This window comes from Ammospiza nelsoni, chromosome 3, assembly GCF_027579445.1.
Source record: "Ammospiza nelsoni isolate bAmmNel1 chromosome 3, bAmmNel1.pri, whole genome shotgun sequence".
Lineage (NCBI taxonomy): Eukaryota > Metazoa > Chordata > Aves > Passeriformes > Passerellidae > Ammospiza > Ammospiza nelsoni.
The window spans coordinates 109,368,331-109,394,639 of NC_080635.1; the positions used below are offsets into that span (position 1 = coordinate 109,368,331).

Consider the following 26,309-nt stretch of genomic DNA (forward strand, 5'->3'; position numbering starts at 1 on the left):
GGCCTTCCAGCAACCACTGCAAAGTCCAAGGCTTTGCCACAGCAATATCTAGGTTTTGCAAGCAGCACAGTTGGTCCTCATCCCAGAACAGATCAGAACTGGCTCTGCCTGTAACAGAACAAGGGCTGTGCCCTGCGCTGCTCAGGGTTTTCACGCTGTCCCCGCTGTCCCCGTGGCAGCGCAGGGCCGCTCAGGGAGGATGAGCTCGGAGCGCGGCCAGCGCGGCCATGCCGGGGCAGGCGGAGCAGCGGCCGGGGCCGGGCCGAGCGGCCGAGAGGCAAAATGGATCTCGCTGTGCTCTTGGCAGCGCTCCTGGGACTTCTCATTGTCAAGGCTCTTTTGTTTCAGCTGAGAAACCCGAGCTCGCCTCCTTGCATCAGGAGCTGGATCCCTTGGTTCGGAGCTGCGTTTCAGTTCGGGAAAGCTCCTCTGGAGTTCATAGAGCGAGCCAGGAACGAGGTAATGCGTGTGCTGGCCTGGTGCTCGTGGGTGCGTGCTCAGGGTGGCTGCCTGCAGGGGGAAAGGCGAGCAGAAACTCCTGCCTTCAGTTTTGCCCTTTCCTGTCATGTTTTATAACGTCAGGAGCATTTAAATGGTGAAGAATCGGCTTAGTGCCACCAGCATTGGTGAGTTGTGGATCTGATCCAGGCACGGTCTCTGTGCTGTGATCATCCTGTTTGGACCTCTGCCGTTTTGCTTTTGCAGTCTGGCTGTGTGTTAATCTTGGTTTCAGATAATGTGGAAAGCTCTATGCCAAGTGCTGGGACCAGGAAACTACTTATTTGCATGCCTAAAGTTAGCTGAGATTTTTGAGCACCAGCTGAAAAAAGTCCCTCAGCATTCAAGCAACACAGATGTGCTTGGCAGATCAAATTTTCTGTCCTAAAAATCTTAACTAAACATAGGGGTCAGGATTTACCCCTTGGACTTGAATTTCTTTTTCTGTGTCTGTCGGATAGAAAGAGGTCAAATTCTTAATTTCTAGATATTTAATAATAACTGATATAAACCCCAGTTTCCCACTTTCATTCAGGAATTATATTCCCCCTGCTACTACAGTGTCATCAACCTTGAGTGTTTCATGCTGAAGGACTACACAGCCCCATTACTTGCAAAAAATAGCTAAAAATGAAACAACTGTTACATCCTGAAATTTGGAAAAAAAACCCCCACATCAATAAATACTGGATGTTTAAAATTTACTTTTTTCATTTTGAGCTTCTAGATTTCATATTTGTATTTCTTTTTGTCTTGTTATTAACTCATGGTGTTAAAGCAGAGGATTAAATCTGATCTTTGAGAACAACAAGAGCTTGCTTGTCAATCTTGTATTAAAGCACATTAGGTGCATCATGGGGTAAGCTTAGAGGTATGATCTGGAGTTTCTTGGCTTCTCTGTGCTTGACCAGGCCAGTTTAAATTTTTTATTTTTTTATTACTGTGTCTTTTCTGTAGCTTTCATCTGTGCAAATGCACACTCATTGGCTCTGGGTTAATTAATTTTGGTGTTCATCATCATCCAGGATGATGCTGTGGCAGCTGCTGACACATCTGCACACTCCAGGAACACCTGAAGGACTTTATAAACCTCTGGTTTCGTTGGGACAGAAACTAGAACAAGAAACATTCTCAATGGCTGAAAACTCAAAGCAAAGAAGGAGAAGAAGGCTTTCTTACATCCCTCCCTTTCCTGTGTGTTTGCTGGTAGGGCTTCTCCTTTGACTTTTGGTCCAGCATCTCCTTCTGACCTCTCTCTGTGGTCCCCCTAGGCCAAGGGGGATGTCTCCATCCATCCCTCCCAGGTTAGCCACCTGCCTGCAGCACCATCACCTGACAGTCTCCCTGCCTCTGAGGAAGGCCACTTGTTTGTTGTCCCCTTTCTCTCCTTAAACCCTCCTCAGGCACTGAAAGTCTCCCTCCCTTCCCACCTCCCACACTGGCACACTGTCCTGAGGCCAGGGAAAATAAGTCTTTTCCTGCCTGCTCCCTTTGAAAGAGTAGGCACTGTTGGAGAGCACAGCCAAACCAAACACGTGCTGCTGCCAGAGGGGTCATTAACAGGCACTACAGGGCTTGCAAAATCCATCTGCAATAATTCCAGGCTCCTTGATACTGCCAGGACAAGGTTAAGTGTCCTTAATATGAGCGAGCTGCCCTCGTAAAAGGTGTTACAGAAACAGGCTTTAGGCAGTGTGAAACCTCCTCATTTCTGCAAGGTCATTGTCTTCAGGGGAGACTCTTGCAATTCCTCCTCTGGATTAATCCTTCAGACTGCCAAAGTGACACTCAGGTCTTTCTTAACTCCTTTCTTCCTTAATTCCTTTTGTGTCTGTCCTTCACTGTTTTTTCTCTCAAGCCCTGGATAACACAGTAAAGTTCCACTGCTGCCAGCCTGCCCTTTGCTTGGAGTTTGCTGCTTCTATTTTCCTCCCACGGAAGAACATGTGGGCTGGAAGAATTGTCTCCTTTCCCCCTTGTGTCATCACTGGGACTAAGAAAAGAAAGTTCCCCTACTCTAATAAAATATTTAATCTCTCATCTAATAAAAGATACCACCTCTTCCTCCTAAAGCTGCCTGGTGAGACAAGTTTTGTAGCAGTGTGGAAAGGACAGGAAATAACCAGAACCACCATGCCCCATAAAATACAGGGTGATCTGCTTAATGAGGGGTTCAAAAGGTGGCTCCCCAGTTCTCCTGGCTAACATGATAAGAGTTAGTAAGAAATTTCAAATTCTTCTCCTCAGTTTGCTGATTAAGCAAACAGGAAAAGTTCAGTTAAACCCAGGAGATTGTTGTGCACTGGTGTGGGGACCTGTGGGATCCATACATCCCTCTCAGAGACAGTGCTGAATTGGGACAAGGTGCTGTGTCCAGGACTGTCGGCCTTTCTGTGTGTGGCTGGGTGAGGGATGGCTCACTGGGTTACCCTGCCAGGGACACGTGGAGGGGAGGAGGCTGGAGAAGGCTTCTGGCAGAGCATTTCCATACTCAGTGTCCACAGCTGAGTCCCTGAAGGTCTGTGACTGGTCCCAGGTGTAGAAGACCAAAATGCTGCTGTCCCTGAGCTAGAGAGGGGACATGGCATTGACCCTGTGTGTGTGCACACCCACGGGAGAGAGAGAAAACCCACCCAGTGCTCCCAGCTCGCAGCAGAGCTCTTGGTGCGGTGCAGCTGTCTCAGCTGACAGTGGTTGCTCCCTGTCAGTGCCCCTGGGGAATATGACTATTTCCCTGATTTCCTTTGGGATTTTGGAGAACATAATTCAGAAGTTTTTATTTCTCTGGAGTGTTACTTTCTTTAGGCTTGAATCTGTCTCTTACTGTGACACTGAAGTGTTTCCCAGTCTTTGGAAAAAAATTAGCTTTCATGAGTGAAAGCAATAAATCCTAAAAGGATTTTTTTTTCTTTCTATATCTCTGTGTTGTGAAGTGTCCTTAAAGCTGTTTCAGATCAGTAACCTGGCTGCAGTGTTGGCAGCAGAGCCTGCATTCTGTTGGTACCTTCCCATAAAACAAGTGCATTCCAGGAGCTGATTTTATTGCAATGTAACATCAATGTAATTACACATTTTGACAGATGAGCAGTCTGGTATTTTATATCTGGTTATTCAGGTGTCTGTCTGGGACTGCAGCCATCAGGAGAGGCTCAGTCACAGGGTGTAAGGAGCACACCCAGGTGAGAGTATGTCCTCCTGCTTTTTCTTCCCAGCTCCTGGTTTAGGGATTTGCTAGGCTGGAATTTGCATCTATATGATTTGACCTAATCTCTTTTGTTGCCCTATGTATAAATTTGGCTTCACAGCAATGCACAGCAGTGAATCCTTAATTTAATCATGACCCATATAAATAAAGTATTGTCTGGTTTTAAACCATCTAACTCCTAATCTCAAGCCCATTAGCTTTTACATTATGAGGAACTGAGAATGATTGTCTTTTCATCTTTTCCTGGGATCTAAGTTCACTTAATCTCCTTTTATTGAAATATTCATGCATGTTGTGCATCCCTTTGACTGTGACTAGCTCAGAATATCCCGCTGAGATGGAATGGGCAGAAACACAAATTAAAGATGCAAGCACAGGATGGGTTTAGATGTTTCTTGTCCTTTTTCCTCTCCTTTCCTAGCAAGAGAAGAGCTCCAGATTAATTATCATAGAATGGTTTGGGTTGGAAGGAACCTTAAAGATCATCTCATTCCAACCCTTCTGCCACAACAGGGACACTTTACACTATCCCAGGTTGCTCAGAGCCCCATCCATCCTGCTCTTGAACACTTCCAGGGATGGGGCATCCACAGCTTCTCTGTGCAACCTGTGCCAGGGCCTCACCACCCTCACAGTAGAGAATTTCTCCCAGATATCCAGTGCAAACCTACTTGCTTACAGTTTGAAGCCATTTATTAGCACTTGCAAAATAGATTTTGGAGTAATTTCAGTGTCATTATTCTAAGCCTTCTTCTGTGACATTTCTAGGTCTTCTCATTTTTTAGACTCTCAAATGACTCCAGATCACGGGTAAACTTTTAGTTCTTCTTCCAAAGAATGAATTAGAAAATACTTCTAACGCCACATAACCTTATGTCTCCGTAAAAGCTGTACTGGGCTCTTTTGAAGTACATCCTATTTATCCACTACTAATTCCAATCTTTAATAATGCTTTCTCTAATTTTTTGAGTACCAAAGTGACTCTGAGGCTTCCCAGGTCCTTCTGGCACTATGTTTGCCTGTGGGTCCTCCTGTTGCTGAGAATGATTTAACAGATCACAGTAGGGAGTTCTGCAACTTCTTATTTTAATTCCTCAAGAGTTCTGAATTGAAATATTTATCACTGTTTTACCTAGAACTTGTTTAAATCTGTTCTGCTCAATACTTCCTCTAAAACAAGGTCTCAGTCCCTCACTCTCAGTGCAAGGCTCCAAGGTGGGACTGGTCCTACACTGATGTAATCCTAACTCAGGTTCCTTCCCCACTTGGTTTCCTTACACCTTGAGTGTTTATCAGGCTCAGCAGCACACTGGGAGACTTCCTGCATCTGGCATGCTTGGAAAAGTCTCTAATCTGCCTCTGTTAAGGCAGATTGCCTTTATTAGTTTGATTCTCAAACCTTTCTTAGTAGTTTAATTTTGCTTTGCATTCATCAAATGTCATATCTATTTGGACACAAAATTCTGCTTTCTGAAAGATTTTTTTGAATATCTGCCATGACAGTGTTGCTCTGTAAGGCTGACTTATTCTGGAGAAGGCCATCTATGGAGCTTTCTTTTTCAGTTTTGTTAAATATTGGTCTAATTTTAATGATTCTAAATTGATTGAAGGAAGTTGGATGAGATTCAAACCCAGATTGTTGTGTGGGTGTTTGCAGGTTACCAAGATGGTCTCTGGACAGGTAGTCAGTGCTGTCAGTGGAGTCCAGGGGCAGCTCAGCTCCCTCCAAAACCAGGAGTGCAGGAGATGGTCTGGTGCATTGGTGTTCGGGATCCCCTGACTGCACAGACTCCATTTCTTTTGTCTATTATAGGAACTCAGACATCTTGTTCACATGTAATCACCTAAAATAAAGTGTTCCAATCGTTAATTGAGTGTGACCTTAATTGAATAATTAAGTGTTATTGCAGGCTGCTATTAGTTCAAATTCAATTTTATTTTTAAATTAGTTAAAGTACATTTTAATGTTAATTTAAAATTTTAAACATCTAATTTTTAAGCATGGTACAAATTCACTGATTTTTATCCAGACTGATGATGAGGAGATGGACATCAAAAAGCCATCTTAGAAATTCAGCTATTATAGAGTCATGGAATCACAGATTGGTCTGTGTTGGAAGGGACCTTAAAGCTCATCTTGTTCCACCTCCTGCCATGGGCAGGGACAAATTCCAGTGGACAGGTGCTCAAAGCCTCGTCCAACCTGGCCTTGAACACTTGTTATTAAAACAATATTCTATTTATTATCCCCCAGAGAGTTTGAACTGTCATTCTTTGTTTAATAATTTGCAGTTGAAGGGCACAATCAAAATTCAGCTGAGGCCAGGAGGAATCTTCTCCTTGGCTTCAAAGAGCTTTTGATGAAGCAAGGATTTACACTACAGACACCAACAGCAAAAGAAATGGTTTAAGTCAATGGCATAAACAATGTGAGCAAGGTAGAATGATCTTTTTATGCCTACATCTGGCAGACAGAAGATATTACACATTTGTTTTCTAGTTTAGAGTATTTACAAACATCAGTGTTAATTTTGACAGTGTAGGAACTCAGAATTGAATTCCTATTGCTGGAAGTTTCAAGAACGCTATAGGATATTAGATTAAGGGAAGATGAAATAATGATTAATGGCATCAAAAACCTTTCCTGAATGTCAGTCAATCTGTTCTGCTCAAAGGTTGTTAGCTATTTTGATATTAATCTCTACAAGAAAGAAATCATTGGTATTAGGAGAAAAGACAGGGGGAAGGGAAGGGAAGGGAAGGGAAATATTAAAAATATGTAGGAGGATGGACTTTTTGCTAAAACAGTGTAGACTGAAACTGTAGGATTATGGATTTTTACAGTATTGGTACTTTGCTGTGTCAGCCAGAGTGTGCAGAAAATAACCCATACCTTGACTTCTCTAAATCCACATAGGTTGTATTGCTTGAGCTGCAAGGTAATTCAAATATAAAGTGTTAATTTAAGAGAAGAAATGTCTTTACTCTGCAAGAGGTCAGACACATAGCACATTCCCTTCTGGTCATAAATCTGCAAATTTTGGTCTGATTCATGTTCATCCTGTGCAGTTCTGAGCCAAGGTGTGCAGAGGGCAGGAATGACCAGGTCCTCCCTCCTGACCTCTCAGCAGCACTGAAGTCGTGCTGGGGCTCCTGCAAAATGTGTTAACAGTGTACTGACAGGAAATCTCTGTTTGTTCCAGCATGGACCTGTGTTCACAATATTTGCTCTGGGAAAACGGTTCACTTTTGTTACTGAGGAAGAAGGAACTGAAGTATTTTTTAAATCTGAAGACTTAAATTTTGAACAGGCAGTGCAGCAAGCTGTCAAGAATACAGGTAACTGAGACCTGTCTCTTTTTTAAAGGAAACCAAATCTAGTTACCCAGGAAGATTAAATCCCAACCAAAAGCCTGTTGGCTTTTTGATCATGCCTTAAATGCTTATTTTAATCCATGACTGTGATGTGGAATGCTGAAATTCAATTTCTCCATGATGACCCAGTACTGTAAACCAGCTGAGGGGTTTGGATTCAGTCTCAAGGAATGAGAAGTTTCTGATCCAGGGAATGTTACTATTTTCACCATCCAGCAGTCCCAGTTTGAGATCAGGTCCTTTGCTGTGGCTGGACACCCCACATGCATGTACTTTGTTAAGAGCAGTTGTAGGTAATTCTATCACTTCACTGGAAAATCAGCTTGCAGCAATAATTACTTGCAGCAATAATTACTTGCAGCAATAATTAGTTGCTACACAGTAGTGCAACAGTCATTAGAAAAGGATGAGGTGTTTATGAGGATGTACTTCTATAGCATGGAGACACAAACTGGTTTTTTTCACTTCATTCAGTTTTGTGGCTGCCTGCACATCTCTGTACCTCCCACTGGGGGGAAATCTCTGGATTGTTGGTTCTGGCACTGAAGCTCAACGAGGCAGGAAGATGTTACACAGGCTGGGAGAAGCAGAGTCATTACCAAAATCTTTACATGGTTACAAGGAAGCTTCCAGGGAATTTTACTTTGGGATAATGAGGGTTAAGGCATTTCAATTAGAAGTTAAGTGTAAAAATGTTCACTCTATCTTTCAGTGAAAAATCTGCTTTCCAAAACGTTTCTGTTTCATTTTGTATTTAGTCTCTGTTCCTGCAGAAGCATTTTATGAGAACCATGGTAACCTCTACAGCATGATGAAGGGGAAGATGAGTCCCAGTAACCTGCACATGTTCTCAGGCACTTTGTGTAAGGAGCTCCATGAGCACATGGCTCACCTGGGCACAGAGGGCACGGGAGACCTCAATGCCCTGGTAAGGTAAGGGAGACTTGCAGCACATCTCTAACTCAGGGATGTCCTTCATGGAAGGGAAATATTTCTGTAAAGCAGCTGGAGCTCAAAAGTCTTAGAAAAGTTTTGTCAGGGTGCTCATCACAGCTTCATGGTTTCAAAGTGGCTCACAGAGTGGACAGGGTTTCATGGAAAGGTGTTTCTCCCAGTTAGAGGAAGCATCTGAACTGCCTGTTTGGAAGAAAAAAGAAAACACAGCATGTTCCAACAAACCCTGTTTCCCAAAAGATGGGATAAAAGCTTCACATTATTTATAAAGAACTTAGAAAAAATGCTTAATCTTCTGCAGTTTGACAAGTTTCCATGTTTGAGCCAAGCTTAGCTTGAAGCTTAACTATGACCTTCTGCGACTGACTTGGCTGCCAGAACTTCACGTTAAAAAAAAATTGTTTCATGTGACAGCAACAAAGCTTTTAACTCTTTCTTCTTCCTGATTATCTGGGATAACACCTGTATCTTGTCTGTCCATCTGTACTACAAGTTGAATATTCATGGAATCCTAGAATAGTTTAGTTTGGAAGGATCCTTAAAGATCCCCTTATTCCATCCCCTGCCATGGGCACCTTCCACTAGAGCAGGTCACTCAGAGCCCCATCCAGCCTGGCCTTGAAGACTCCCAGGGATGGGGACAGGTACTGCCTTTGGTTTGGACCTGTTTCTAACACCTCACATTCACATTGTCTTTTGCTGCCCTTTCCTGCATTATACAGCTGTTAGTGCAGTTAAATCACTTGGCACCTCTCACTCCAGTTACTGCAATTTAGATTAACTGGGAAAAATATGGAGGAGACAGCTTTGAAATCTTGGAGGAGGTGATTGGTTCTGCTTTGCTAAACAAGGCAAAGTAAAAGTATTGGAATGCAGCATTCTGAATAAATGTTATTTAGCTGTCTTAGAATTAAATCCTTAGAGCCACCAGATGGCCCCCTCTTCCTAATAATCTGAAAATCAGAAAAGTGAGCACTGTTCCCTGAAATACCCATTTAGCAACACATGGAACACAGCAAAGGCTGCACAAGAGTTTCCTGGAGTACAGAAGGGTCTGAGGAAGGAGCTCAGAGTTTGCAGGATAACAGAGGAGCAAGCATGAAAGAGTGAGATGAAAAGAAACCAAAAAAGCATTATCTGCCCAGGAAAGCTGCAGCTAGAGGGAGGATGTTTCAGGATGTTTGGTCCAGAGGGGTTTGTGCAGTGCCCAGAAGGTTCATGTGGGTCAAACTGAAATGAGAGGGGTGGTTCATGGGGAGAAGGGGACCTCAGTGGCCAGAGCCTTTCTGCTTCTACTCGAGTGACAAAACCCCAGCTGGTGAAGTTCAGCCATGTGTAGAGGACCAGCCTGAGCTCTGTGAATCTCCTGCCTCTGTCTAAAATCTGAAATAAGTGTGGGGCTTATAAGTGTGGGAGATGTGAGCCTTGTGCCAACCCTTCCATACTGGTGTCACCCTTGAGTCCCACAGCTTCCAGGGTGGGCAATCCAACATGCTGCACCCTGCTCTAAAACTGCTGCAACAGCTTCCCTGTGGCCCCTAAGTCTTGGGCATCTTGTCCTTGCAGGCATGTCATGTATCCAGCAGTGGTGAACACCCTGTTTGGGAAGGGCATCTGCCCAACCAGTCCGAGTGAAATCAAGGAGTTTGAAGAGCATTTCCAGAAGTATGATGAGGACTTTGAATATGCTTCTCAGATGCCTGAGTGCTTCTTGAGGTAAAGGGGCAGAGCTGATGATTGTGGTGTACCCACTACAGACATTTATCTTGCTGCAGGGTCAACCATAGGAGGGGAGACATTTCCCCTGGATGTTGCCCAGTTTATACTGATGGTGTGCCCTCAGGTGAAGCAGGTTTTTAGCTAAATGCTTCAAAAAAGTTCTGACTTTGTCTTGTGCATTTTCTTGGTATAAAGCAGAAATAACCTGGCTAGGTGAGCAGAGCCCAGCTTGGACCTATCAGGGAGTAGCAGAATGGGGTAAAGAGCAAAGGCCTGAGCCTAAATGTGAGTCCCAAGCTCAGGGGGCCTCCAATGAGGTGTCTGTCTGCTCTTTTCCACACCTCAGCTGTTTTCCCAATACCAATCCCAGGTTACATGTCTGCACTGTCACAGAACTGACCTTGGGTAGAAACACCTAAACCCTGGGGAGGTGCTTCCAGACGGTGTCAGTGCTCTCATGGGCCATCATTGCACCTTTAGCACCTCAGAATAACTTCAGAAAGAATTGAGGATGCTCTAAAAAAATGGCCTTGATTTTCTTCAAGATGATTGGCCTAAGCAGTCTGTCCAAGTCAACAATGAAAACCTGTAATAAAAAAGTATGAAGATGTAGGAGTGTTGCAGTCCCAGGTCCTGGCTGCAAGAGGAGGTCTGGCCAAGGTCTTGGACGTGCTGTTCCTCATGCCAGTCATCACTTGGCTGTTCATCAGCTGACTGCTGCCCAGGGGCTTTTGGAAAACAACCCAAGGAGGGCTTCTCCTGGAAAAGAAAATGTTGGTTTGTGTTGCCTCAGTAAAGTGCTTCTTGTTTGTTGCTTTTCTTTACAGGAACTGGTCTAAATCCAAAAAATGGCTTCTAAAATTATTTGAGAAAGTAGTGTTGGATGCTGAAAGGACCAACCCTTCAGAGACCACATCCAAGGTAAACATCCAAGGCTAGGAAATAAGATGACTTTGTTGTATATTCTGACTGAAGCAATGGAGGGCAGGAATTACTTCAGTACTGGAAGGAGTAAGTCAAATATGTCAGCTTTTATAGTTATACCCAAATGTTCCAGTATTGCTGGCACCTGCAGAAGGACAGACCCATAACTTAGACTCCTGTTCCTCCATTTAGTTCCTTTTAAGCAATTCTGAGAATTAACATCTTCCCCTGGGGAATTTTAAGGCAAGAGGTCAGAGCCTGCAATCCCACGCTGCAGTGAGCAGTTGAAAGAGGTGAGAGAAAGACCCTTCAGTTGTTCCACTGAGGGCACCGTGCTGTGAAACTTCAAAACCTTACATGTGCTATTTATAAACCCTGGTGCAGAGTGAGGAGATCCTTCAACAGCCAGACTGGTAGAAAATGGCAGATTACTGGCTTGGGAGCCAAGTACCCTAAATATTGATTGTGTCAAAGCTGAGATAAGTTGTTCCCCTGGTTATTCTCCTGAGCTCTGGCAGGAATTCTGCCGATAGGGCTGACAGATGTGACGGCAGACTGGCCTGGGAATTTTGATCTACCAAATGGTTGTAGGACAGATCATTAAACAAAACAGGTTTTATTTAGACTTCAAAAGCTTTACATACTGCAATTTATTTAATAAAATAAACCAGATCAGCAGAAAGAAAGAGAAAGCTGGAGAGGAGCTGGTGGGAGGTAAAGAAGGTGCAGGAAGTGGGCAGCACAAACTTGGTGTCTTAGGTTGGATGGGAATTTGGAAAAAATCAGCAATTTTTTAAATTCAAGATTGGCCTTTTCCCCTCTGAAAAGTAGGCAGGAAGGTTTGCCTCAAGTGCATGGTTGCCCTGCATTTAAGGAAATACTATAAACAAAAGCTGATCCTAATTGCACAGTTGCTATAGTTCCAAATATCAGCCCATTGAAGTCACTGCTTAGGTCGCCAACAAGGTGCCTGAACTAGGGAGTTTGCTGATGTGTCAGACCATCTCTTTATAACAAGCACTTCTGGGCATGATCAGAGAGAACATTTTCTTCATTTCCATTTGTTCAACTGGCTCATTCCCATTTTGAGGTTCTTTAAAGCAGAGGTGTAGAGAAGGGATTAGAATAGAGATTTTTTTTTTTTCCTTTCTTTCCGTACAAGCAACAATAGGGACTGAGGGAACTCAATCCTCTAAAACTTTAAGGAAATGGAGAGCAGTGAAAGTATTCAGGAGGAATTCAAGTGGTGCACTGAGTTCCTCTTGCCCTCTGCCTGTGAGTCTCACTTTCTTTTAATATCTGTCATCTCTACATTGTGCCTTCCAAAAAAGCCATAACTAACATTACTTCTCTTTGAGAAGCTAGTCCTTGAGCTCTAGTAAGCCCTGCCCCAAACTACATTTTAATATATTCTTGGAAATACAGATTATTTTCTTTTATTTTTAACAGACACTTCTACAACATCTCCTAGATAACTTGCAGGGAAAACATCTAGCTCCCAAGTATGGTCTCCTGATGCTCTGGGCTGCCCAAGCAAATGCTGTGCCTGTAAGTACATCAGCTGCAGAAACACCTTCTCTCTCTCCTGCTCCAAAGCCTGGATTTGGGGAGGAAAGGCTTTGAAGCAGAGGTCACACACACTCCATGGATTCCAAAGAAGGGATTATCACGCCCACATGCATCACTACAAATATACCCAGGCTGCAATGTCACAGAAGCAATGACAAGAAAAGCTCTTCTTGTATTTTTCCGAAATTATGTTGTCCCCTGTCATAACATTTCAGGAACATAAGCCTCACAGCTATTAAGATCACAGTCCTAAGCTGTGAAGAGCATTTAACTCTGTTTTGAAGCACTGTGGCTGTATTATAGAAAAGACTATTTCAGATACCCTGGTGTTACCAATTGTAAAGAATATCAAAAGCATAATATAGAGTAACTTCATCTGTGTGTAAACCCTCAAGGGATTTTTTCTCTTTCATTTTTGGGAAATCTGCTGTACAAATGCCAGTGGAAGAAAAGCAGTAGTTTGATTCTAGAGCTGTTAAGTTTTTTCTGTGTTAGAAAAGGATTTGCTGGATTAATGATACTGATATAAGTATGCTAACAAGCCCAATATATCTAAGACAGCTTAGGCTGACCAAAGACATTTACAGGAATTTCTCAGATGAAAAATCCATAGCAGCAAAAACATCCTTTATTTACCATGACTACTAAGCTCTTTCCAGCACAGTTATGTCCATTACAGATGTGATTTAGAAAAACATGATAGTGAGTTATTTTTATATGTTCCCCTAACGGATATATCTATGTTTTTTGGAGATTGGATATTACTGCAGTTTAGCCTAAGGGAATTTCATCCATTTCAGTGAGGTTTCTGTGGATTCACGTGTTGGCATAAGTGGGAGGCATAGCTTGCTGTCTGTTATCAGGATAACTGACATTCCTTCCACAACACTTTCTTCTGTAATATTCAGCTGTAAATAGACATACAGATATTTTTCTGTTTCTCAGAATAGTAACAACCACTGATCTGGGGAATGGAATGACGAAAGAAAAGGCCTTTCACCTTCCAAGGGCATTTTTTACAAGCACTTTAAACCCTTTTATCTGAAACAATTCAGTTATCCCTTCTTAGCCCATGGAGAGAAGCCACAGTGTCCAAGTGCTGTACAGGAAGGCTAAGCTACATGATTTGCTTTTCAGAAGGAGGGCTGCATCCATGTCAGTGTGTTTGGGAAATAACAGTCAGAGTTTCATCCCTCACCAGCACAGATGGCCCACGACCAGATCTGTGTGCAGGCTGCACCTCCCGCTAGCTCAGCAAGAGGAGAGAGACTCCTGGCACTGCTGCCAGTCCTTCTGGTTTCATCCTGCTTAAGAGGATTTTCTCCTATCCTAAGTTTTTTGATTTTCAACTTCATTGCATAATCAGTTAGCAAATTATTTCTAAAGGGGATATATTACTCCTTGTTTTGCTGTTAATTAAAACTTTTCCTGCCCATTTTAGTGTGACTCACTATGACAATGCCCTGCAAATTATTTTACCTCATTTCTGCAAATGCTAGTATGAATGTATGAATTTATTTTTCTTTCATTCCTGCAGCTAAAACTAATCATGCATGATGATTTAGTAGTTCATTTAACACCTAGTTATTTGAAAATAAAGGATTCTGTGTTTCAAAGCTCAAGGCCAAAGCTATATAATGTTCCCTAAAGATAAGTACACAGCAGATGACTAGACATAATCTCCCAGGAGCTGAGCCCTTAGATGTGGATTTACCCAGGAAGCACAGCTTCCCATGCATCTCAAACACAGGAGGCACACACTAAAAAGGCCAAATGTTTTCACCTGCCTCTGTGATTTGCTAAAAAGATACTGTCATTCTGTTCCATGTCCTTCAGTTCAAGGATTTCCATTCTGTTTAGGTTGCATTTTGGACCCTTGCTTTCATACTCTCTAATCCTGCCATTTACAAGAAAGTCATGGAAGACCTGGCTTCTGTTTTTGGCAAAGCAGGTAATAAATGTGATTTTGTCCTTCTGGAAGCTGGAAGTGATTTATCCTGTGTTGGCCCAGCACAGGGCACACTTGGTCAGTGGCTGGGAACAATGAGTATTCAAATTAAGGGTGCTACTGATAGCATAGACAGCTCTCAGGTCTTTACTCAGTATATGATCAAGATGTATTTCTAAGCAAACCCATCTCTGATGTTAGCAGAAGGAAGTAGGAAAAGAACAGTATGTGTTTGTCTCTTTGTTCCTATCAGAAAAGAACACTATGTGTTTCTTCATTCCTATCACTTAAACTTAGATTTGTATTTGTATTTCCTAGTTTTTTTGCTTTTTCCAGGCAACTAATAGTTGAGGTCTTTCAGTTCAGGTGCTTTTCATGGTGTGCTGTTCACCAGAGTTACAGCTATTCATGGTTAAAAAATGGACCAGGAAATGTTCTTTTCTGTCATCAGAGGCAAATTTTTCCAGCATGGTTGACCCCCCATGAGTAACCTCTTTCCCTCAAAAAGCAGTCACCTATTGGGAGTAGTTGTTCCCATATGCAGTCCCTTGGACCAGAGTTAAACTTTCAGAGGAGCTCTTTGTTGACATGGGTTAAAACATGCCAGTAATTAACCAATAAAAAAAATTCCTGAAGTCTTTCTCCTGGTCTTGTTTCATTTTCTAACGTTAACAGAGTCCAAGAGCTCAGCCATGGCTTCTTGTCTTGGTGCCTACAGTCCCTGAGATTTCCATGCAGTGTCCTGTGAAAGCACAGAAAAACTCTGAAGACTTTTAACTTCCAACATGACTTTGTTTGGCCCCTTCTATCTAATGCCATATCTATACCTTAGAGTTATTGAATTATGTCCAGTGGCTTTTCTTAAATGTTACTGATTTGAGTCTGTTTATTTACTTTGAAATATAAAGACAATTTTTGGGTGTAAACAATGCCTTGAGGTCTTGAAGTATTTCACCCACAGTCCTAAAGCAAGACATGCCAGCCTGTATCAAAGCAAGTATGAAATGTAATTTTTACATGGAGTCTTCTTTCTCATGCCACAACAGGTAAGGATACACTGGAGGTGTCTGAGGAAGACCTGAAGAAGATCCCTTTCATTAAATGGTGCACTTTGGAAGCCATACGGCTGAGGTCTCCAGGTGCCATCACCAAGAAAGTCATAAACCCAATTAGAATTAAGGTGAGGTTTGGTTGTGGGGTTTTCCCCCCAAAGAATGCTGTGTGATTTGTCTGGAAAAGGTCCTCCCAATAGATCTGGGTAAAATTACAGTGACAGAGATATTCCCCAGCCTCACATATATATTCTTTTTAATAGATTTGTTTATCATTAATTTATGAGTGGTTTGGATTGTCTGGCTCACAGTCTTGCCTTCAGTTTTGAATTGATTTGAGATTGAATTGAATTGAACTACAGATACTGATGGCATATAAAAGAGGAATCAGACACCACAAAAATAGTTGAAGGATCTACATTTTAGTTACTGATAAGACTCCTTTTTTGTCCTATTCACTACCATTCAGAAGGGAGGTGCCAGCATTCAGGAATCTGGCAAAGAAATGTTTGGGAAAAAATCCACTCTCTTAAGGAATCAGTGCTTGTGACTATTTAAGATTACTGATCAAATTATCAGTATAATCTATCTATTGTCATAGAAGGCTTTCTTTGAGTTTCTTTGCATTGAAGGAAGTATTTAACAAAATATTTAGGAAAAAGAAAACAGCTCACATGATAAATCAAGAAGCAGGAAAGACAGAAATAATGCTTCTGATCTTTTGATATATAAAAACCCAAATTAGAACACAAATAATCTTTCCAACTTCCCCATTGTTTAGGTTTTATGGAAAAAAATAGCAGCAGCAAGAAGAAACTTCAGACATGTAATGTGGCCACCATGGCTTTATCACCCTCACTTGTCTTTTCTTAGAATCTTCTGCTGATGGAAGAGAACTACCAAGGAGGGACTATTTTGTGAGATTTTTAGTTCTTTTCTTAGAGATTTTTCTCTTTTCAGAATTTCACCATCCCTGCAGGTGACATGCTGATGTTGTCACCATATTGGTTGCACCGGAATCCAAAATATTTTCCTGACCCAGAAATGTTCAAACCTGTAAGTTGTCACTCTTAGTGTGGATATTTTGCTGCCTTTTCTTCCATTCACTTATTTTACAATAAAAGTATATGGATGAATGGGCTTAAATCTGGCTGGAGAATGGCCTTGAATACAGGGACATAAAGGAGGAGCCTGTGGAAATAAAATGTCTTTTAATTTCAGTGACATGTTGCAGATAATATGGTACTATTTTAGTGTCGTTTTGATCCTGATCTTATCACTCTCTGTAACTCCCTGAAAGCAGATTGCAGCCAGGTAGGAGTCAGTCTTTTCCCTCAAGTAAGAGCTGATAGGATGAGAGGAACCAGCTTCAAATTGTGCCAGGGAAGATTTAGATTGGATATTAGGGAAAATTTCTTGACTGAAAGTGCTGTCAGGCATTGGAACAGGCTGCCCAGGAAAATGGTCACCGTCCCTGGAGGGGATTTGTGTAGCTGTGGCAGCTGGGGATGTGGTTTAGTGGTGGATTGGCAGTGCTGGGTTAATGTTGGACTCAATGATCTTAGAGGTCTGTTCCAACCTAACCAATTCTGTGATTCCAAGTATTCTCCTCTCCCTCCTGGATGATTTCTCGTAGGTATTATCTCTGCTAATTCAGTAGTTAATCTAGTTTCTTGATTATTATTCCACTGCAGGTGGCTGTGTGGGCAGGCTTGTAACTGCTCTTTTTAGCACCATCCAATATAGAACAGTTTGTCTTTTTTATAGAAATACATCAAGAAGTAATTTAAACAAAACTTCCCTTCTAGCAAACTCTTCCTGATTTGAAATCCCTTTTAACAATTCCTGCTTCTTTGAAATCTGAAGCTGAAACTCTGATGCAGCAGCTTATTTTTTTAGTAACTTTTTTTCTAAAGAGCAAGTTAGTTTGATTTTTAGAAACTCTCCCTTTTTTTCAAGAGGAATAGATGAGTGCCCCTTGGACATTGTCATTCCAAATGTATGACCTTGCTTCATCACCATGGAGATTTTTTTTCTTCTTTATTGGATTTTGATGCTGACAAGTTTCTTCCTCAGAAATCTCTAATCAGCCCTAGCTGAAAAAAACCTCTAAAGTAGATAAATGCAAGATGATGTCTTCTCTGGGACAGCTTCATCAGAGGAGTTCACCAGCAGAAGCTTGACAGGGTGTTACTTGGCAGAGTAGCACTGAGTTTGTGGAGGCTGGTACAGTTTGTCACCCAGCAGTCATGAGATTTGCTTCTCTCAGTGTCACCCACCAGAACTTCAGTCAGTATTGCCTTGTTCCTTGTGTAGTCCCTTTCCTCTCAAAGCAATTTAGGATGGAGCAGGGATCCCTTTGGGTACAGACAAGCTGTTTTTTGTGGAGAGTCTTTCATCTTCTCACACACTGGCTTACACCAGTTAAAGCTCATAGACCTTGCATTTGTCTTAGAAATGTTTTTTCTGTGCAAGATGTGTGTGAGCTATTTGTGTGTCGTGGCACACTTCTGTGGCTGAGGCTTCCCTCAGTACTGGTTGAACATTTGCATTTGTAGATACATTTAAAAAGAGAAGGTTGCATTTTAATAGCTCAAGATGCAGGATTTAGGAAATGAGGACGTATAGGGAAACTGCTTTAGGGGTAATTTTGAAAACTTCTCCAGCATTTTAAGGCACCTAAATGTGCTTCAAATGGGACCCTCATTTCTTTCCCTGATTCAGTGTTGACTTTTGGATCCAGACTCTAATACTAACAGGTTGAATGCAAAAAATGGTATTAGTGCAACTTTGTATTGAGGATTAGCTGTCCAAGGTCATTTTTAGCCTGAAGAAATAAAGTTAAGCTTTATTTATATAAGGCTGATTTGGAAAAAAAAAGTTTCTTCCCACAGGATCGTTGGAAAGAGGCAAATTTAGAGAAGAATGCTTTCTTGGACAGCTTTGTGGCATTTGGAGGAGGGAAGCATCAGTGTCCAGGAAGGTCAGTGAAACAGCTGGAGTTTATTTATTCCCAAACCCTGCAGAGAACAACTCTCTTGAACTGGGCTTCTCTTACTCTTGGAGATAACGTGTTTGCTTTGCTCTTTGTCTGTCTCCTAATGCACCATCTGCACCTTGTTTAAACTGATCTGAAAGTGGTTTCACTCCTGGAAAAGACAGGTGAAGTCACAATGAACAGGCAGAATCTGAGACCAGTGTATCAAGGGATATTGCCCCCCACCCAGGGAAGAAATTCAACCTGGCTCTGCCCCTGCTGAGGTTTCTTTTCATGAAAGGAGAGTTGCTCCACTTCCATACACACCATTTTACAGACACAGTTACTTAGGTTGCCTTAAACCAGTTCTAAACAGACCTACAGAACATTTCTCAGGTCTGAGACTCTTTCCATTCTCTGTGATGCTATTGACATTTCTGCTGATCTTCAGGTATCCTAACTGTCTCCTCTGTGTTTGAATCTGGTCTTTGCATTAGGGCGCACAGAACTGTATAATGGCTTAAATTGCAGATCCTGTCTCACTTCACTCCTCCAGCAATGCCAGCCTTGGTACTTCCAGCATTCCTTCTGCTGTTTTCTCTGCTGTCCCTCTTCCTGGAAAAAGTCCCAGGGAGCCAGCTGCTCCTTGTTCCTGTGTTCAAACATCTCTGTGCTCAATCCTCTGCCTTCAAAACCTGAGCTCCTCCGAGACAAAAATCTGCTTAGAACCAGTTGTTTTACCTTGAGTTCCATGTGGAGCAAGGAATCAGGAGGGTGTTGCAGAGGATCTGCATTCTGTAATCTGTGCCCTATGGCAGGCTAGAGATGAGGGCCAGATAAACTTTGTGAAGGCACTAAAGACATGAGCAAAATGAATAAAACTTCTTTCACCATTTAGGCTTGTCAGAGGGAAGTGCTCACTCACTGCTGTACCTTGGTGGCTTGTACCACATTCCTGAGCTAAATCTGAGCACAGCCTCATTCCCAGCAAGGGCAACAGCAAAATTCACAAGAGGCATCTGCAGGTACAGGGAAAGCTGCAAACAATGTTTCTGAAAGCTGCTTGTTTATGTATCCTGACCTATATCTTTGTTCAGGCTGTTCTCTGGACTCTGATAACATCTTTCAAATAAGTTTTTGTTTAGAGAGGAAAGTATAACATTTCTACACAGACCACAGATAGAGAATCTTGTTCTTGCTGAGAAACAAAAAAGCCCTTTCAGACCCTTTGGCAGTCCACGTGGTAACACACACCTTCAGGTTTTTCAGCGACAATTGTAAAAGAATAATGTGATGGTCTTGAAAAAAAAAGAAAAATAAATCAAGTGTTGTATCAAAGATTCAGGTTGCAGATTACCTTCATACAACTGAATGCTATTTCAAGTTTAAGATGCATTTTTATTTATTTCCTTAACGAGGGTTATAAATTAAATATATGTAACATTTAGTTTCTCCATTGCAAGAGTTCAGCATAAAATTAAAAGCTACTATAATCAAACTGAAAGCCGGTAAATAACTTAGCTGTCAAATATTCTACCAAACTGATGTGGGAAGAGCTCCAAAATAGCCATTTCTGTGCCATATTTTTTACTTAAGAGAAAAATTTGATGTCAGTTTGACTGTTTTGGTCAAACCAGATGATTACTGCTTGTGTGACTGTGCTTGTCTTGCATGGGTTGTTGTCCCCTCAAGCACTGGGCTCCAGGGCCCTGCTGTGCAAACAGAGCTGGGACTGGAAGGACCCAGCCTTGCATGGTGCTGCAGGCTTGGAGCTTGGGCTACATCCCACCTGAGCTGTGCTAACAACCATCAGAATATCCCTGCACTCCATTCCCCTGAGCCAAGGCCACCAAAAGCTCAAGGCAATTGCAGTGTGAAATCACAGGGATAATTTGCGTCTGAAGCTATGCTGAAACAAACAAGGATATCCCACTCCAGAGCCCAGGGTGGCTCCATGTGCAGAGCCTGGTGGCTCTGCAGGAGTTACCTAGGGTCTGTGGGGCTTTTTATTTTCCCTTCACACCTGCCAGCCAACTCCATGTGCAGTCATGTAGCCTCTTCCCCTGTGAATTCCCCCATAGCTATTTCATCCAGGTTTCCCAGCATTTCTCTGTACAAGAGCAAGGTGGTGTTACTATTTTAACTGGGTATATAAGACTTGTGTCTAAACTCTGCAAGTGAGTAATCCCATGACCTGGCATAGGTGCACACTGGTGAATGCAGAAAGCATTGTACACACAAGCTTTAAAAACCAGTAGCCTGGAGTGTTTCACCTGCAATTATCCAAAATCTTCTCAGGCCTAAGAAATACTTTTGGGAGAGTGTTACGGAAAAAAGAAACCGTGCCCTTGGGTCTCCTACTGCATCCTAATGCTGACGCATTAAATAATAACTCCCACTATCACTGCTCTCTGATGTCACCAGGCTCCCAGCTGTATTATATAACTTTATATAGCACAATTAGTCATATGGCCTTTTCTGTTTGACTGCCTTCTCACTCCTAGGAAGTTATTTCAAGTCAGCAAGTGGAGAACATAAATGTTTATACAGTGGAAAAATCCATAATGATAAGGAGCTGGTTTAAAATAGGTGTCAGAAGGATACTGTCAGTCCAGTGTTTCACCAGAGAAAGAAGGGGCAGCTGCCACATTTGTGTTCTTTGCTGAGCAACAAACCCAAACTACAGCAGTTTCCCTATGGAAGATAAACTTTCAGGCAGAACTAAAGCACAGAGTGTAAAATGTCTCAAAGACACCCTGTTTCTTACCTGATAATAACACACATGTCATGGTCAGTCTGGTCAATGCTTCCTCCTTTTTCATGCAGGTGGTTTGCAATCATGGAAATCCAGCTGTTGGTTGTGCTGTTCCTGTACAAGTATGAATTTGTGCTGTTGGATGCAGTGCCAAAGGAGGTAAGAGATCCATGCACTTGTGTAGCATTGTCCATCTTTATACCCTTAATTCATCAGGCTCAGCTGAACAACCATGCTCAAATGTGCTTACATAAATTTTGAGAGGAGTATTATAAAACATGTATCTTTGTTTTAACTCAGAAAATCCAGAGTAATTCCAGCAGTTCCAGTTAGTGGGGGCTGCACTGGCTATATAACCAAGAGCTTACAAGAATATTTTGTCTCATCGTTGCCTAAACATTACCAAAGATTTGATACTTGTTGCTCACAAAAACAGTAAATATGGAGTGAGATCACTAATACTTTAAAGATATGGAACCAGAAGTAACACTTGTAATGCTCTTCCACTCCACATTCAGGGGTGGAAGGGAAATTACTAGAGTGAGACTGAATGAGCAGCTGAGACACAGAAAGGTTTTACACTTATGGTAGAACAGCACAGTTGCCACTTCATTATTTGAATATTTTGAAAGTATTCAAAACTGTGGAGATTTCTTAAGAGCTCATGTGTCACCCTGACAGAGTGACTGGAATAATAATTAACCATGAAGGTCCTACTCAATGGCTTCAGCAAAGCCAAGAAATAATTACTGTTATTTGGTCTTGGCTCTCTAAGACTGAAGATGCAAGAATATCTTAACATTAAAGCACAATGGTAATTCCATTAACTCAACTAACTGATGTGTTTTTTCTGAATTTCTTCTTTTTTCAGAGCCCTTTACACTTGGTGGGGACACAGCAACCCATGGCACCATTACAGGTCCGGTATAAATGCCGGGAATGAGAGTTGTCCAGCACTGAGCTTTCTTTGCCAGCCCAGGCTGGATGGATGGACTACTGAGCTGCTTCCTCATCCCACATCTTCAGACAGCTTCTCTGCCTGCACAGTTCTTGATTTCAGCTTTCAGTGCTGTACATTGTGCTGTGCCAAACCAGTGCAGTCATACCTGTGCTCTGCCCTGGCTGCCCAGCTCCCAGTGCTTCAATCCAGGCTCTCCTGCTGCATTCATAATTTGTGGGCCAGTTACTCACTGACTTTGCAAATCTGATATACTGAACTCACCATCCAAACATTCAGGACAAAAAGCTTCAGTGTCTGGAAATCCTGTGTGGAAGCTGTGCCAGTACCAGCAGAGAAGCAGCTCCCTTGGGCCAGGTCACTGCTTCCTGCAGGGTGCTTCAAACCAAGGCCAGACTGGTGCCTCATGCTAAGAAATCACATTGGTAACAACAAACAGCTCCCTGGTGCTGGTGAGCACAAAATCCAGGACAGTCTGAGCAGAGACCTCTGGATCAGCTCCATCCTGATAAACTGTGGGGACTTGTGTGTCACTGCCTGTGTGGGCAGGTGAAGGTCTGGCCTGCTCTGCCTGCAACCAGTGCCGGCATCTTGTGAATAAAATGCATTTGTAATGGAAAAATTGCAAGTAGCATCTTGTTCCACTGGAACACCTGAAATTTCTGCTGAGCTTTGTTTTGCTCCACAGGATTCAGAATCGGTCCTTGCCTGAATTTGCAATGAAAGTTTGACGATATTTAGCTCCCAATAAAAAATGATTGCAAGGAAAGCTGTTCCTGCTCATGAGACTGGTTGTCTATTTTATCTAGAATGCTTTTCCTTTCCCTTCCATGAGTTATAGAACAAATTGCACAAATCTAAGAATTTTTAATCCTGTAAAGAGTACCTAGTAAAAGTTGTTTGAAGATGCTGTCAAATAAGTTCAGATACCAACACTTTAACTGCTGTCAGATTGAATATACAATAATAGCTGGCATGTATTTTTAGTCCTATAAGTAATTATACATCATTTTAAAAGTATTTGCAAAAAATACAAATAGACTTTGAACAGCAGAACAAACTATGGGAACAACATGCATAGGAAAATAACACATTGTATAATTCATTACATGGTTGGCTTACCTTCATGATGGATAGAACAACTTCAGTGATTTATATGGCTGGAAAGTGATTCATCCAACTTTTATTTTAGCTCATAATGGTTAACTGTGTATGAGTTGCAATCTTAATTGCTGTTCCACTGTCTATTCCATAACTGAAAGCCATTCCCTTGGATTTCATGCATGGTATTACCTGGAAGTGTATATTTTATTTTTAAAATTTGGAAATGACCATAATATTTGTAAGGCCAGGCTGGATGGGCCTCTGAGCAACCTGATCTAGAGGAAGGTGTTCCTGCCCATGGCAAGGGATTGGAACTGGGTGATCCTTAAGGTCCCTTCCAACCCAAACCATTCTGTGGTTCTGTGACGATTTTTATAAATACTTTGCACTCACAGACCAGACCTCCACCCTGATCTGCAAGAGCAGGGGGCAGGCTGAGGCCACTGGTGCTGTTTGAGTGCTGAGTGTTTCTGTCTGAGCTGGCCACTGGAACCATCAGTGGGTACACACATTTACACATCTGTAGATGTGTCTGCTGGATGCAGAGTCGTGGAGCTGCAGCAGCCTCACCTCTCTGGGGCTACTGGATTTAGCAACTCCCCATCAGTTGTGAATCAGCCATGAAAATATTGGTCCTGAAAGGCAGGACATGTTTTTATTGCGAGTGCAGGCTTTTGGCAGGAAAGAAATACCTGTTCATGGCAGAGGTGAAGAAAAGTGGGCCTGACTGTGGGTTCCCATCACTGCCCTGCTGTGGATCACAGCTCCAGGCACTCACTGTATTTTCCAAGGTGGAAAAAAACAAGGGAGGTGGATTAGTAAAGCAATGTGATGGTCAAGTGATAGAGCTAAAAGGGGTCTTCTGCCTGGAAATAATCCAGAAGCTTCTGGAGGAGGGAAAGACTTTCCCATGGGACAGGGTTAAACGGGCATTAAAAGGTCATTGAGATACCCTGTGCAGGAGTGGATTAAGAGTATCTAAATTATTCCTCTTCAAGTGCTTGCTCAATCAGCTTTTAAATACAGCAGTGCCAAATTTCCATGGGAAATCTGTCCTCTTACCTGACTCTCCCTGCTGTTAGAAAGCTGTCCTACATATCAGGGCATAGCAGGAATCAGAGTAAGGTTTTATCCATGCCATTACCACAAGACTGTAAGAAGCCAAAGATTTTTAAGCCCACAGAGAAATAAAATGTATTTCAAGCTACCTTTTTTATTTCTACCTTCTATATGAAGTCTGGGGGTTAAAAGGAAAGTAGTAGAGCATCCCTCAAAAAAAAAATCTTAGAAAATGTAACTGTTCCTCCTCCAGACGTGGCAAAGGCCAGATCTACCTGATAAATTCCAGTGTCAAAGTCATTGAAACAATGGTAAGAATTGTCTTAATGGGACAGGAAATGTAGTGTTACAAGGAATGAGAAATAAAACTCTGTTACATGAATTTTCCTTTAATAATTGTACTTCAGAGAAGTGTTTCAGGGAAAAAAAATAAGGAAACTAACACATTCCAGACAATTCTTTTATATACTTTTGAAGAGGGTATAAACATTTTCACTGAAATAATGAATTTCCTGTGGAAATACAAAACTTCTGAAAACATTTTGAGTTAAAATTGTTGACCTCCTGTAAGTGAATCTTCTCCAGTCAGCACAGTGAAAAGATCACCCACAGTATCAGCAGCCACCTCCCAGAATAATCACAACTTCTTTCATGTCTTCCCTCTAATGAGCCTCCCCAAAGGCCCCTCTCAAGCCAAGTATTTCAAGTGGTCTTTCTTTTTTCTGTGCCACTGATTGTCACAGAACCCAGATCTTTCAGCTTGGCACATAACCCTCCTCAAAATAGCTGTCTGGGGACTAAAAGATAGTGCTGTGCCATTGAGAGGTGGGCTAAAAATAATGACTTTCCCTCAAAAAGAAATTAATTTTAAGGCCCTTGCTCCGTGCTGGACTTAGGCACTTTGCCAAGCAAAACTCAACTTAAGCATGTGTTTTGCCTTAAACAAACACTTAAAATGGATCTGGGGAATAAGAATGGATTTTGATTTAAGCACAGGCTTAAGTGCTTTGCTGAACCAGGGTCCAAAAGCCTCAGTCCCTAACCTGTTGTTTACAGTTAGTCTTGGCATCTGCATTGCAATTTTAAGGACGTACAAAGGTTAGTGGAAATACTGAGATGGCTTTGCTCATTTTAGGTGAACCTGGCACACATGGAAGGATTTTAGGAAGCATTTATAGCCCAAACCAGTAGGCTTTGTTGGCAACAAGCATCTTTCCCAGTTATTTGGTACATTCTAAATGTGTGGCTCATCACACTGCAAAAAATACTCCCTGTCCACCATGTGGTAGAAGGGGAATTGGACACAGAAAAGGCAGTCAGAAGATAGCAAGCACTTAATTGCAACAGCCAAGGAGAGGCTTTCATCATGTGGCCTTTCTGGATGACATTGGGCATGCGACTGATTGGCACAGCATTATTTGGGTTTTTCACTTTGATCATAAAATTACCAGGAAAGGCTTAATGGAGTTATAAATATCTTGTTTCCATGAGAGTCCTGGGAAGATAATTATAGCACTAAAGTCTTTACAAAGATAGAGCATTTATGAAATGATATTATCTGAGGCCTCCAATGGATAATGCAGGGAATTCTGCGCTCTATTCCCAGCTCCCCTATTGACTCACAGTGCTCTTTGGGTGAATCACTTCATCCCTGTTTTCCTCACTCTGGGGTAATAATGACAATTACCTACTGCTGCAAAGTCTGTATGGCTTAAAAGCTGTTGCTCCCACTCATCAGAGCACTCCTGCCTGGTTATTGATAGCAATGGCTGGCTGGAAGGCTTTGGATGAGCTACATGTCCTCCTGATGTGTGCTGCTGGTAAATTATGCTGCTTGTAGAGTTACAGTCAAAACACTCAGGAGAAGCATTTTAAATCTCTTAATTCACAGTTTTTAAGAGGATGATGAAACAGCTGTAACCCACAGTCTTCAGAAATAATTTGTTTTTAATGCAAAGCTTGGCATTTAAAGACTATGGACAAGTTTCTTGTTGAGTGGAAAGATAACTTCCTTTCATAAAACCAATCCCAATGGAGGAGCATTGTCTAGAAGGCTGAGTAGCAGCTGCCTGTGAGTAGGAACTACATTTATACTCTAACATTCCTAGCTGCACTCTCCCTGCTCTAGAGACACCATATATTATCTTTCCAGCTTTGAAAAAGGCAAGTGAGGAAAGAGTGATAGCAAATGGGCAAATGATTGTCACATGGG

At 42.1% G+C, this 26,309-nt stretch overlaps 1 protein-coding gene across 3 annotated transcripts; it reads left to right on the top strand.

The window, feature by feature from the left end:
• The first annotated feature begins 271 nt into the window (after positions 1-271).
• On the top strand, positions 272-22,706 carry LOC132071669 (24-hydroxycholesterol 7-alpha-hydroxylase). Of its 3 annotated transcripts, none has more exons than XM_059469348.1 (12): positions 272-459; positions 6,907-7,042; positions 7,837-8,011; positions 9,599-9,748; positions 10,579-10,672; positions 12,125-12,223; positions 14,105-14,195; positions 15,239-15,372; positions 16,205-16,300; positions 18,139-18,227; positions 21,048-21,135; positions 21,848-22,706. In XM_059469348.1, the coding sequence occupies exons 1-12, from the start codon at positions 283-285 to the stop codon at positions 21,917-21,919; spliced, it is 1,401 nt and encodes a 466-aa protein (XP_059325331.1). In that variant the 5' UTR covers positions 272-282; the 3' UTR covers positions 21,920-22,706. The 3 variants fall into 3 exon arrangements, with proteins under 3 accessions (XP_059325331.1, XP_059325332.1, XP_059325333.1); XM_059469349.1 differs by having other exon boundaries at positions 277-459; positions 18,126-18,227; XM_059469350.1 differs by lacking the exon at positions 18,139-18,227 and having other exon boundaries at positions 277-459.
• The last annotated feature ends 3,603 nt before the right edge of the window (positions 22,707-26,309 follow it).